Source organism: Numida meleagris, chromosome 2, assembly GCF_002078875.1.
Source record: "Numida meleagris isolate 19003 breed g44 Domestic line chromosome 2, NumMel1.0, whole genome shotgun sequence".
Classification (NCBI taxonomy): Eukaryota; Metazoa; Chordata; class Aves; order Galliformes; family Numididae; genus Numida; species Numida meleagris.
In genome coordinates, this window is record NC_034410.1 from 19587525 (window position 1) to 19600779 (window position 13255).

At 38.5% G+C, this 13255-nt stretch overlaps 1 protein-coding gene across 1 annotated transcript in view; it reads left to right on the forward strand.

Moving 5' to 3' along the window:
- Positions 1–11321, forward strand: part of CUBN (cubilin) — a 148417-nt gene extending 137096 nt beyond the window's left edge. The window contains exons 62-69 of the mRNA XM_021385370.1: positions 4297–4502; positions 5328–5490; positions 5991–6199; positions 6854–7001; positions 7131–7312; positions 8451–8616; positions 10366–10601; positions 11009–11321. Of these exons, the coding sequence (XP_021241045.1) occupies positions 4297–4502; positions 5328–5490; positions 5991–6199; positions 6854–7001; positions 7131–7312; positions 8451–8616; positions 10366–10601; positions 11009–11116 (1418 nt within the window). The 3' untranslated portion in view covers positions 11117–11321. The remainder of the gene's footprint in view (positions 1–4296; positions 4503–5327; positions 5491–5990; positions 6200–6853; positions 7002–7130; positions 7313–8450; positions 8617–10365; positions 10602–11008) is intronic.

The following is a 13255-nucleotide window of genomic DNA, read 5'->3' on the forward strand; positions in this document are numbered from 1 at the left end:
TGGACTTTAAATAAGAAATTTCAGGCTGATTTGAAGAAATGAGGTAAAAATTTATTTTAGATGTAGTGAGTAAATGGAACTCTGTAGCAACTAAAGGTTAAAAGATGATGCGATTCAGATTAAAGGCACTCAGGTGGAAGTCAGTGACTTCTTCATCTGAAAATCTGTTCTCCCGTGCATACGAACAAAGAACAAGGAGACATCTCTTGTTCATATTGCAAGAGAGATCTGCTAATGCCCGGGCAGCTGTGATGCCAACAAATACATTAATGCAATATTAGCAAATGTAAGACTAAGGCCAGACAGCCTGTCTGCTTCTCGTTTCCAGGCAAACATGGAGGAAATGCTTAGGGTGGTACATACACTACTGTGTTGCAGAACTAGGGTTAGCTTGCATGGTGCATGGCTGGGCTCATCTTTGGGATGAGCTAAAAAGTCTAAAACCTGGAGAGTATCAATTTCATCTGACTGCATTTGTGAAATCTTGCTGAAGCAGGAGATATGGACTTCGCAGTCCTGAGTGTATGTCCCTGCAGGTAGCACTGCCATGCCATCCAATCAGTGGAAAACCTTTCTGCTTAAAGGTGATGCCAGGACCTGGAAAGAGTGAGAGCCCTGTGGTGAGGCTGGCCCTGCCGGCAGGCCTGCTGCCTGCACAAAGTCACGAGGCCTGTACACTGGCTGCCAAACACACCAACTGACCTCAAAATCTCAGCTTGTGAAGGTTTACCAACCCTTCATATCAGCTAAGATGAAGAATGGCAGTACAATTCCTCCCTCCAGTCTTACGTAGTTCTTAGCGTTTGAAGCCATAATCCTAATGAGCTATGAACTGATTACTACAGCCACAGTCCAGCCACTCCTCTGCACTGGAAATAAAACCTGTAAGGAATGAAACATCAGTCTTGGCAGAGTTAATCCTTGCTTATCCTGATTTTTCAGAATTCTCATCCTTTTGGTTGAAATCAAATGTGATTCATAAATCTGGGAGAGGTTTTCATTGCTATTCCATCAGAGTTAGGAGGGCTCTTTGAATTTTGCTGTCTTTTGGTGCACATTTGTGGGGTTCATTTAGTAAGAAGAGAAGAATAGCATTCACTTATTTTGAAATGTCATTGGTTTAGCTGTTTCCAATAGATTTAAAACTGTTCAGCAGGCTCCCTTTCATTGCATCCGTACCTGTACAAACAAATCTCACCCCTGGCTATGCTTCAAAGGTATGCAGCTTCAAAGATTCATCTTCATCTTGATTCTGTGTCTAGGGGATGTAACTCTTCGAGCAAAGTGCTTGCTCTCTGCTGTAATTATTTTTATTTGCCATGGGGAACCTTCAGTCCCTCCTTTCCTGAATGGTTCCTCAGCCTTTTAGTTTCATTAACGCTTCCCACCAAAAGCAATTAATTATGACAGTATGTGTCCTAGTTCTGATAATTTGTGTTCTCTGGCAAGCTGTGTATGAGGAGGACAGGATTGCAATCTGATTTATGATGACCCTAGATTTTTAAATAATAAACCAGAGACCGAAACAAGACAGTTGTCTATCTGTCCCATCAGAAATTGTTCTGTAAAGTACATCTCTCATTATTTTTATCACATTTAGTTTTTAATGACAAAAAGGCTATTCTAAACAATTAACATGCTTCTGTGCTGGATTTTGCCTAAATTTTAGCTGTGTTTTGTTCTGGCTGTGTTAGCCAACAATGAAAATAATTCCGTCAATGATCACGAGGATGCTGGATGGCGATTAGTTGGCCTTCTGTATGGGAGTGGTAATGATTTAAAGAACACTGAGATGCAACTTCACTAAAATGAGGTGCAGTTGAGTTTCTCTTGTAAGTAACTGGTTCTCCTTTTACTTGCAAGTGTTCCCCAGACATGCACGCATTCACTATTCTGTAACTTCTAGTGGTTGCAATCTGATGTATAGTTGATGAGTAATGAAAACACCAAGACAGATTCTCAACAAGGGGTGCTCTTTATTTGGTTGGTTGCGGGGCTACGTGCGATCTGGTCAGCTTCCACTCTAGACATTATTCATAATGGACCGTCCCGTAGCCATGTGACTCAGTCCTGGCTGAGGAGCATTGTGAAGCATTGTGAAAGCCAATGATGAAACGTCATTTTTATTAACTGTAAATTATGCCTTTCGTTATTTATCTTCCCTGAAATATGTTACTGGCTATACCAACTAGAATTAATTTTCTTACAATGAGGTTTTGGCCTGTTTCTCTGTCTGTCAGGTCCTTTTTATATGCTGTACATATATGGCTTACCCCCATGTTTATTTTTTGAGCTGTCTTTATAGTTGCACAGCTGGCCATGAAGGACACTGTTGAAAAGGTTGAGATGTTTGGTACCCCCAAAAAGGACAATTCAGCAGCACTGACAGCTTTCCTGTTGCACTACTCTGTGGCAATTCTCTGATTCCTGTCGCAATGTTCTGGCTGGCACGTTTGCAGCTCTAACCATGAAAAGGGTGAAGGGCAGCTTTGTAAGACAGTCTGACCCATATGCCACTAAAGATTCAATATTGCAGGGCTGGAGGGACAGACTATGACCTATGCCAAATGATTGCATGCTTAATGGTATGCTTAGTGGATGGTGTACAAAATGCTGAGCAGGAAGTGGCTCCAACAGGGCTGCTTCGGGAGGACTAAATAAATCATGCAGAAGGGTGAATCCAGAGAAAAATACAATGAAATTGCATTCTTAGGGCCCAGGCACCCTCCTGTCTGACATTTTACTCCTTCCTAAGGATATTTGTGAGAGCATGAACATGATTTATTGGTCATGTTTCTCCCACTGTTCCTCTCAGCTTCTGCAGCAGCATGGGAATTAACACTAACACTTTTCCAAGTTTCCAACTGTACTGCTGGAGCAGCCCACAAAACTGAACAACAGTCTATTAATTCCTGACTTTTTCACTTTGTAATCAGTTTCTTCTGTTCATTTTTAGCTATAGCGAAAGCTTAAATCTCATGTCATCAAGATTTTGGTTTTAAGCAATCTTCTTTTTAGGGTGGAGACTTTCCGGCTTTGGTTAGTGGAGCAGGACGACTCTTATCCTTAGTCACTCTGGTTTAACCATTGCAGACTTGCAGGACAGGGCTGTCTCCAGCCCATGGTTACTGATGCAATCCTGATATTTGGATGCTGATTTTACACCAGAGGGATCTTTTGTAATATCATAGCTTAAGTAGTGCACAGTTTTATGTGACTGGAAATATACCAGTGGGTCAAGGTTAAGTCACTGTACGTCAGCCAAATAGGAAGATTTTACACACACAGATGAAATTCTCCAGCGATGTTCATGTTGCTTATCCACAGCTGTAGCTTCTTTTGATAATGTAATTCTTCCAAAAGGATTCACTGCAGGAGACACCAGCCTGCTTGCAGTTAACCTTCACCCCGTGCAGTTTACAAATACTCTTTCTCAAGGCTCACAAGTAAGATTATGAGCCATTCTTCGTTTGAATTCCTGAGCTGAATAAGCAGCCGAGAAACCCCACAGAGACTGGGGAAGGAAGCATAAAGTAAACAAACTGCTCAGTTACTAACCCAGCTCTGCCTCGGGAAATCAAACTGCGAAAGAAAAAAGTTGTTAAAAAATTCCCTCTGGATAGTCTGTATTTTTGCTTGTTAACTCAATAAGAGAGTTCTGGTCTTCTGTTAACTGGTTTTGTCCAAAAGTCATTTCTTACAGTGTGACTAAAATCATTATAGGGTTCAGCTTTTCACAGTGAGGAGCTCGCTTTAGGGACTTAGATCTAAATGCAGCACCAAAATGAAAAGAGCCTGCTTTTCAGAGGGGTTCTAAGTTCCTGCAAAGTGAAACACTCCCAGAAATAACTCACTGTCAGATAGATTCCTGAATATGAGTCTGGGCCCCAGTGTTAGACTGCCAAATTCGATCCCACAACAGTGAAGCTGTATACAAGAACAAGCAACTTAATTTTTTAACCAGATATTCGAAGGCAACCTGTCAGTGCCCCCTACTGTCCAACTGTTCTTACTAGCTGGTAGGAATTACATTAAAAAGTCTAACCACGGTTGTGCTTAATTTCTGTCCTCTGTCTTCTTCTAGATCCTTTTAAAAAATCTGTTGCTGTATTTTCAAAGTGGATACTGGTGCCTAATGATGTTTTTGTTAAAATCCTTTTAATAATTCAATTAGTAATTGTGAGACAGGATAGTAAAATGCTGCAGCACAGAAAAAGCTGTTATGTTGACATTAACGTTCTGAAGATTAAATGAATGCTAGGAGTGGCTTTTATTAAGCTTCTGCTTGTTCAACAGGACCTCAAGGTGGCTGTGGTGGCTACTTGACATATTCATCTTATAGTTTTGGCTCTCCAGTCTCCAATGTGAGTGGAAGATACGAGAGAAATCTGGACTGTGTGTGGTTCATAACTGCACCTGCAAACAAGCTGATCAACCTCACCTTCACTTCATTCATGCTGGAAGCTCAGTTTGCTCAGACCTGCCAATATGATTATGTCCAAGTAAGATATCTGTGTATTTTAACAAAGAAACTATCAGAGAGATACAATCCATTATCCTCTCCATGAGACTAAAACTTAATAGCACGTTGCCTTATAAAGAAATTCAGTTGCTTAATATAATTATGGTTCTTCAATAGGTTAGATAATGACTGCAGATGACATCCTGCATTTTTGGAAACCAATAAGTGTTTTAATGTTGTTATGCATGCAAGCTTCTGTTCTTAGACTACTTGTATAAATGAGTATTTAATTCACAGAATACAAACAGAACAAAACTCAATCACTTTGAAAGTAATGATGAGCACTCGTTGTGTTACCAAATTGCTTGAAAAGACTTTAATTTATACAATTTTGAAGCTACTTTCCTGGAAATCAGTATATAAAACATAAGATAGATGGTAAAAATCTGCTAAACAAGATGCACCAAGGGGTGTTAGAGATCTTGTTGAGCATTGGAAATTTTCAATTAACATGAGGAACAAATTCTACATTTTGGTGAATAAAATCAACCTTTCTCAGAGAAAAGTGCTTAGAGATTACATCTAAAAAGGAACACAGAACTCCAAATTAAAATAGAATCAATTTTTGATGGATTTGCTGAGACAGGACCAGAATGTTCCATAATGAGATTTTCACTATCCTGCAGAATGAGTTAATATGGCAGTGAATAATTGTAGTCATCAAGAACATCCTGTTAAAGCACAAGAGCGCCTGATGTGCTTTCAAGTAAGAGAAATTGCAATGTCAGGAGAGGTCAGAAAACTTTATTTCTATTTCTTTGTTTTTCCTAAACTATTAGTGAGTTGTATGCTTTTCTTATTTCAGCTTTATGATGGAAACAATGAAAATGCCAATTTAGTTGGCACATTCTGTGGATCTACAGTGCCGGCTCCTTTTCTTTCTACCAGTAATTCCTTGACTGTGAAATTTATCACAGACAATTCTGTGCAAAGGGAAGGTTTCAATGTCACCTACACCACAGTGGATCGTAAGTATACTCACATATTTATGCATCTGTTTATTGTTGTGACTCTTTTGTGAAAATATGTATTTAAATAATAAGTCATTAAAATTTGTTCCAGGTACAGGGCCCAGGCAATTGCAAAGATAGTCCTTGGTATAGCAATGTAGAGCATCTAATAAGCAAGCTAAAAGCAGCAGTGCTGGTCTCCCTGTGCAACTCTCTTTGGTCTTAGCTGGCTGCAGGGTGGATGTCAGTCTGGAGTGCAAAACAGGAACACCCTATTATGAGCTGTTAACACAAACACTGAAATTATATGAAAAAAAAACAAACAAACACTTATCTGATTTTTATAACGTATTGACACAGCTTTAGAATGTGTTCTACTTACTTTTTTTTTTCTTTTCAAGCATTATAGGTATATACAGAAGTCTGTTGTCCAGAGCAGTTTTGTTTAATAAAAATATCATTCCTCAGTTTGAAACATTTTCAGTCTATGATGCGTTTATTATTATTATTTTAAACAGGATTGTGTGGAGGAACATATAATGCAACTTCTACCCCCCTCACTGCAACGTCTCCTCACTACCCCAATGAATATCCACCATTTACTCTTTGTACTTGGGTCATTGATGCCCCTCCACAGCAGCAGGTCAAGGTGGTGGTAGAGACCTTCCACCTTCATTCCAGCCAGGACTGTTCTCAGAACTACCTACAGCTCCAGGACTTACCAATGGTAAGAAATTTACAGTCGATACCATGCCCCATTTGCATTCAGCTCTCCTCACTCTTTGCAAAGAGGAGAAAAACTCATTGTTTGGTAACAGATTAGTTGATGATTCTTGCCAAGGATGCATCCACAGCATTAAGTGCTTTCATGGAAGCACACTTACACACACATTGAATTTAACCTGGGAAGTGTTACATAATTATTCACAGTTGCACCAACTAGCAGAGCTGCTAAATTTAACACCCAGAAACTGCAGACCAACAGCAATCTTTCATAGGCTAAATATACTTCCTCCCATCCAAGAGCCATAATAAAGTCACTATTCATGCCAGGAATCGTGTTTGTAGGAAGCACTAGATGGAAAAGAAAAATAACACATAAAAAACACAACTATTTATGTCCATTGTATTACATTATTCCAAATCTTCTTTCCCTGTTTTTCACTTTGTCATGAAAATACTTGTTACGCTGGATTTGCTTCACGTCATAATTGAACGTACAATATTGAGATATTAGAAAGTGATTTCCTTGGGAGCTGTAAAATGTGATTGCCTAACTGATCTTTAAAGTGCTGAAATAATTGTTTGTGTAGAGTTTGATAAGTAGAAAACTGAGTTGTATCACTACTTACTTAGAAGTTTGTGACGTGTTGAATTCTAGCACAGCCAAGGATCAGCCCATAGATTCTGTGGCACCGAAACTTTTCCAGTCCCTGAGTTTTATTCTCATGATCGCACTGCCATCGTGACTTTCAAATCAGATGAATACAGGATTAATAATGGAGTCAGGTTTACCTATCAAGCTACAGGTAAGCTTGAAGAAATGTCAAAAGAATCTACTATTACAAAAGAATCCACAATAGTTTTGTTGATTCCACGCAGTGAAAAGCAATACAAGGACCTGCAAAGCTTACATTATTTTAATTTTCTTTCTCTAGGTTGCGACAGAGAGTATAACCAGCCATTTGGTTATCTGAAGAGCCCTGGCTGGCCTGGTCGTCACCCCAATAATATGGATTGTTCTATCATTCTGCAAGCTCCCCTGAATCACACAATTTCTCTCTTTTTCCATACTTTCAGTTTGGAGGACAGCATCCAGTGTTCACGTGACTTCCTAGAGGTATTCAGACTGTGTGTGTGTATATATATGTATGTATATATATATATATATATATTTTTTTTTTTTTTGAAATCCTGAGTCAAAATCTGATGAAGTTAAAGGACATTAGCAGGGTTGGATGAAGTATGATCTGAACTGACATTAGGAACTACCATATTGCTACAGTTTTATGGTGATGGATACTCAAGTACTGTAGTAAGAGGTTAAACACACACTATACAAAGTCTAAGACCAATGAATAGTTTTATTATCAGATAACTTATCTTTAATTAACTTGTGTTGATATTACCCAGTTACAGAGCAAGCTAGGATAGTTTTTACCTGATATTAACATCTGAGCACAAACAGAAAGTCATAAATCAAGTACTTCCATTCCAGCAGCAAATTCCGTCTAATTGATATTTTTCTTAAAAAAAGATTTTTTTTCTCTTTTTCTCTGAAAAAATGAGATCTAGTAACAAGTGCAGGGTACTTGCAAAGGTCCTTTGTGGCAAGAAAAATCATATTCTCCTGCACAATCCTTGCTCTGTCCTTTCGCGCTCGTTCAGGTCTTCCCTACATTTTGTCAAATGACAAAAATCCAATGTCTGTGGTAGAATCATTATTTAGTTCTCGTTTAATATCCTCTTTACTGTCTCAAGAAATGGATCTGAACTACACTATTATTGGAGCTCAAAAAAAGCATCAGATTAAATCCGAGGTAGGTAATATGAGCTATGTCTTAATGTGACCAGGAAAAAAAGTGGTCTGTGGGGTAAAGCATTAATCCTTTCATCTGGCATATTAACTTTTCTTATGAAAAGTAAAACATAGATTTGAATTTCAAGAGCACATCTTAGCTACTAGCCAAATAATTTTTATTAGTCAGGAGATGCACCACACCATAAAATTTAGCTACTAGTTGCTGATGATACTTGATCTGTGCAATTGCTCACAAAGCTCAGACAGACTGATTAATAGTGTCCTTTTCTTTCTCTGCAAGAATATAGTTGGAAAAATAAAAGTATTAAATTACAATTATAGTATGCAAGCAAGTCCATACATAATTTGCACTGTGCTTGCATCACTGCATAATTGTAGTTGTGTATAATTGGCATGGGGATTTAATGTTGGCAGTGTTTTTTTGTGTCCCTTGCAGGTCAGAAATGGGAGTAATATGCAATCACCACTGCTTGGCAGGTTCTGTGGAAACACTGTGCCCAGTCCAATCTTCCCCCAAAATCATGTTGTTTTCCTTCGTTTCAAGAGTGATATTTCAGGGGCTCATGATGGATATGAAATTACTTGGACGTCATCATCAAGTGGTAAGACTATAATAACAAAGTAATTTCATTAACCGACACTGTACAGAAGGAAAGCACGGAAAGGTGTAATCCAGCCTGCTCAGTTGCGGCCCTGACTCATCAAGACCTAAAGCTTTCCCAAGCACATAGCTGACCCTATTCTCTAATGTTGACTTTAGCAACCTCGGAGGATGCAGTCCACTTAAACTGGTGATCTACATCTTTCACTGGGAGGCCAGAAAACATCAGGAATATCTATCTTGGGACGACAGAGTGGTGATGGTGGTAATGGTGGTGGTGATGACTCAGTCTACTTTGTTAATAGCTCAGTTGTGATAGGCCCTAAAATCTAGATGCTGCTGAACCTGAAGAGGACTGACATTTTCTCCAAGAAAATAACCTAGCTATAATGCTGTGTAGTGACTGTGTAATAGACCTATTCATAAATGGTGTATGAAATGGGAGTGAGTAGATGGCTAGCAATTTAATCTTGACAATAAGTTATTGAAGAGAGCTTATGGTCTGCATAAGGAAGGGGCAAATGAAGTTCAGCGTAGGAAAGTGTTGATGAACCAGATGGAGAAAAAAAACCCAAAATCCTAACTTCACCTACAAAAATCTGGTTTCTGAGTTGATTTTCAGCATTCAGCAACAAGAGCTTTACAGTAAAATGGTTCTATGGGAAAAAAAAAAGTTAACTGCTCAGAAATGTTTTTTAAAAAGGCATGAATAGGGCAATAGGAATTCTTGGGAAAGGAAAAGAGAAAAAAAATACACAGCCAGTGTTCAAATTCATAGTCCACCCACAAATTGAGAGATATGCACAGTTCTGGTATCCTTCTCTTAATAAGCATCCAGTGTAACTGAAAATCCTTCAGGCAGAAAGGTTAACAACATCTCAGCATAAGAAATGGCTCTGTACAAAATATACTGAGACTTTTAAATCTGGACAAGAAATCACTAAGGTCTAAAAAATTACAAGTGATATTTGGATGATAAATAATGATCAGTTGCTCACTGAATTTTTCCAAAGAAGAGCTAGAGGTTTTCAGATAAAGCCAGGAGATGGAAGGTTCAAACAAAACAGTTCTTCATACAATATACAATATACACTTAAGCTGTGGAGCACTTTTCCATGGGATTCTACAAATTTACATGGACTCCAGGACTAACTGAACAAGTTCATGGAAGACATCCGATTGGTAAAGACCATTAAATGCAAAGATGCTATCTCTGGAAGCTACGAGCTGTAAATAGTTGGAGACTCTGAGAGTAATTTGGGGCATTATATACATGAGTTCCTTCCAGGGCATATGTTTCTGGCCACTGCTGGAGATGGAATTTTGTTATAAATGGCCTTTGGTTCACCTTAATGTAACTATTTTCTCTGAGTTGTTCTCTGTGTTTTTGTTTTAGGTGAAGATTCTTCACTACTTTTCATTCCAAAGATCAGCGAAAGAGAATTTGTGTCTAGTTAGGTGGCTGGGCACTAAGCTGTGCAAAGCAGAATTAAGATGTTGGTTCCTATTCCAAAGAGTTTTGAGGCTTTTGATTTTTAAAATCCATTGATGTTCTGATGATCATTCCATAATGTCAGGCTGCTGAAGCTAGAGCCTTAGTTTTATCTCTTTGGAGAAGTGCTCTTACCTACATTCACTGTTCCAGCTCACAGAATCTCTCTGTTTTTCAGTGCTACTACAAATAGTACTACACTGCGTAGTATCTTGTGAAACTAAATCTTCTAAGCTCATTAACCATGTCCATTTCTAGGATGTGGAGGAACATTATATGGCAGCACTGGCACATTTGCTAGTCCCAGATTCCCTGCAACTTACCGGAACAACACTGATTGTGAGTGGGCCATTACTGTGCCCAAGGGACGAATTGTCACTGTGAACTTCGATTTCATCAGCATTGATGACCCAGGGGATTGCAGTAGCAACTACCTGATCCTTTACAATGGGCCAGATACCAGCTATCCCCAGGCTGGGCCATACTGTGGGATGGTATGTATTCCCTAATGCCTGCGACCCTGTAATTGGCTAAAATTAATGTTATTGCATCGTATTTAAGATTGCTTCTATAATTTTGGCATGAATTATATACAAACGAGTGGAAGTGAAAGCATGAGGCTTCTGTGGCATCTTAGAAGCCTTTCAATACAGACCTTACAGCGACATCTAGTGAATAGCATCGTCAAGCCTTTTTTTTTCTCTGAATAAGTTGCTGTATTTGTGATTAAATCATTTGTAACACCCTATGGGAGAAATGTGACAGCAGTACCTAGCACAGACATGAGATCCCTTCTAAACTATGACTGAATTTGTACCTCATCTGTAGCACTGTGATTGGCTTTTTCACAGCATCTTGGTGTTACATAAAACTTCTAAATTCTTTTTGTCTTTAATTTTAGGATACAAACATTGCTCCATTCACTGCTACATCGCATCAAGTCTATATAAAATTTCATGCTGAATATGTGACTTTACCATCAGGATTCCGGTTGAGCTGGACGAGCTAGAAGATCCCTTAAGAGAAATATATTACTGTTCCTGGCCATATTGAAGAGACTTTAGATCATAATATACATTTGAGCCCCAGTTATGATAATTGTGACTGAAGTAAGGCCTTTTAAAAATTACTCTAAGTACAACTGTTACGAATTTCAAAATCCTGTCACAAACATGTGATCTCTTGTACTGAAAATAAACTAGTTTTGAAACATACTTTATTATATTCTTCTATATTATTTCAAATGCTTTTGTAAATGTGCAAAAAAAAGTTTTACAATTAATACTATGAAAAGTAGCCAAGATAAAACTTAAAATATTCCATGTGAACTTGTTAAGAGGAGCTAAGATACAAAGTTATCTTCAATTTGTTCTGTAGTTCATGTCTTTGTTCCAACCATTTTTGAAAATCACAGCGTCATGGAATCATTTACATTGGAAAAGAGCTTCAGGATCACCAAGTCCAACTACGTTGGGTAAATGATAGCTAACGTTATTCAGACTAGAATAAAACCAGCCACTGCTAAAAATGGTCCTGTCCTATAGCCATCTACATAGATAACTTTGCTAAAGAACTTCACATCCCTGTAACTATGTTTATCAAGTCAGATCTTTAATCTTTAAAATCTCTATTATAACTGAATTTATAAAAAATCTGTGAGACTTTTGGCAAATGTATCACCTTCCTAGACAACTTGCAGGCCATTCTAGACATTTAAAAAATGGATATAACTTCAGAATACGGCAGATATCAAATAATTGATTGTCTTTTTGCTATCATTAGTTTGCTCCCACCTCAGCTGACACACATCATACGTCACAAATGTTGTTGAGATATACAGAGGACACCAGTTCACTCATGGAAATTAATTTATTAAAGAGATCGTTCCAATAATTGACTATAAGTGACGCTGTAATTGTTAATAGCAGTTCTAACAAGATCTGGGAATTCTTTGAAGATTTCCCAGTGAATGTCAAAAAAAGCATAATTCCACAAAAATACCAAACTTGTTAATAGCTGAGGAGCCATCCTAGTTAAAAGACAATGTAGAAAACAGAACAAAAAAAAGGCAAAAAGGTGGATGATGATATAAAACTCCAGACAGTCAAAGTTCTGAAATGACCTGGTAATGTACAAAAGAGAGATATGTGTGAACTCCCACTGGCCAAGCAAATGAAATGTAAGACATGGATTTAGAACCTTCTAATCATGAAGGAAAATCTAACTAAGGTACAGGTGATACGCCTGCTAACGTGCTAAAGTATAACATGGTAAAAGGAGAAATATCTTTATTTGGATCAAACTAGGAAACTGCTATGTCCTGAGCTGCAGGCAGACCAGAAAGTTCCTCTAATAAGGGAAGACACAAAAGAGCAAAATTAAGTGTCCCAGATCTTTTTCTGTACTCCAAGCCAAGCTGATTTCATATTAGTAATCAAGGAATAATACAATCTCTGTTCATAATGTTTATTAAAAAACCTATAAATAGGCTAGTAGGCAGCAAAGAAAACAAATTCATCTCAACTGCCTGGAGATAAAGCTACAAAATAAGCTCTAAATATAACAGCTCATAAGACAATGTAAGTACAGTTAAGCACGGCTTCAGCTGGTTGCCTGCAGAGATCAGGAAGGAGTTTATTTTTTCTGGGGGTTGGCTGTATCATGGGACTTCATGTGCATCCATCATGGTTTTGACCTTCCAATGAATCACTGTGGATTTGGTGCAGTTGGGACAGGGCAGATGTGGTCACTGGCTCTTCCTGCTAAGTGGATGGTCACACCAGCATCAGATTTTAGGTAAGAACACTGTTCTTGCACTACTCTAGCCTGCATTTCTGCTCATCTGGAAGCCGTAGGTGGAGCAGAAGGGCAGGTCCCACCCAGGCAGCTTTCTGCTGCTGCGAAGCTGGCCAAGTTTTGCAGTACATTCCTTTCCCGTGTGGACAGCGTGTTCTCTGACAGGCTGAACCTTGGTCTTGCCAAGAGTATGACAGACCAACCCACTTAATAGAAATCTGTACCTAGTTTTAATTAATTAAGTTCGTTAGTGGCTTTTTGCAGCTGATCTTGGTCACTCATCATACAGTTTATTGACACAAAGTTTGTTCCCCTGAGGAGACCCCTGACTCCATGTTGGCCTGCCAAGGCT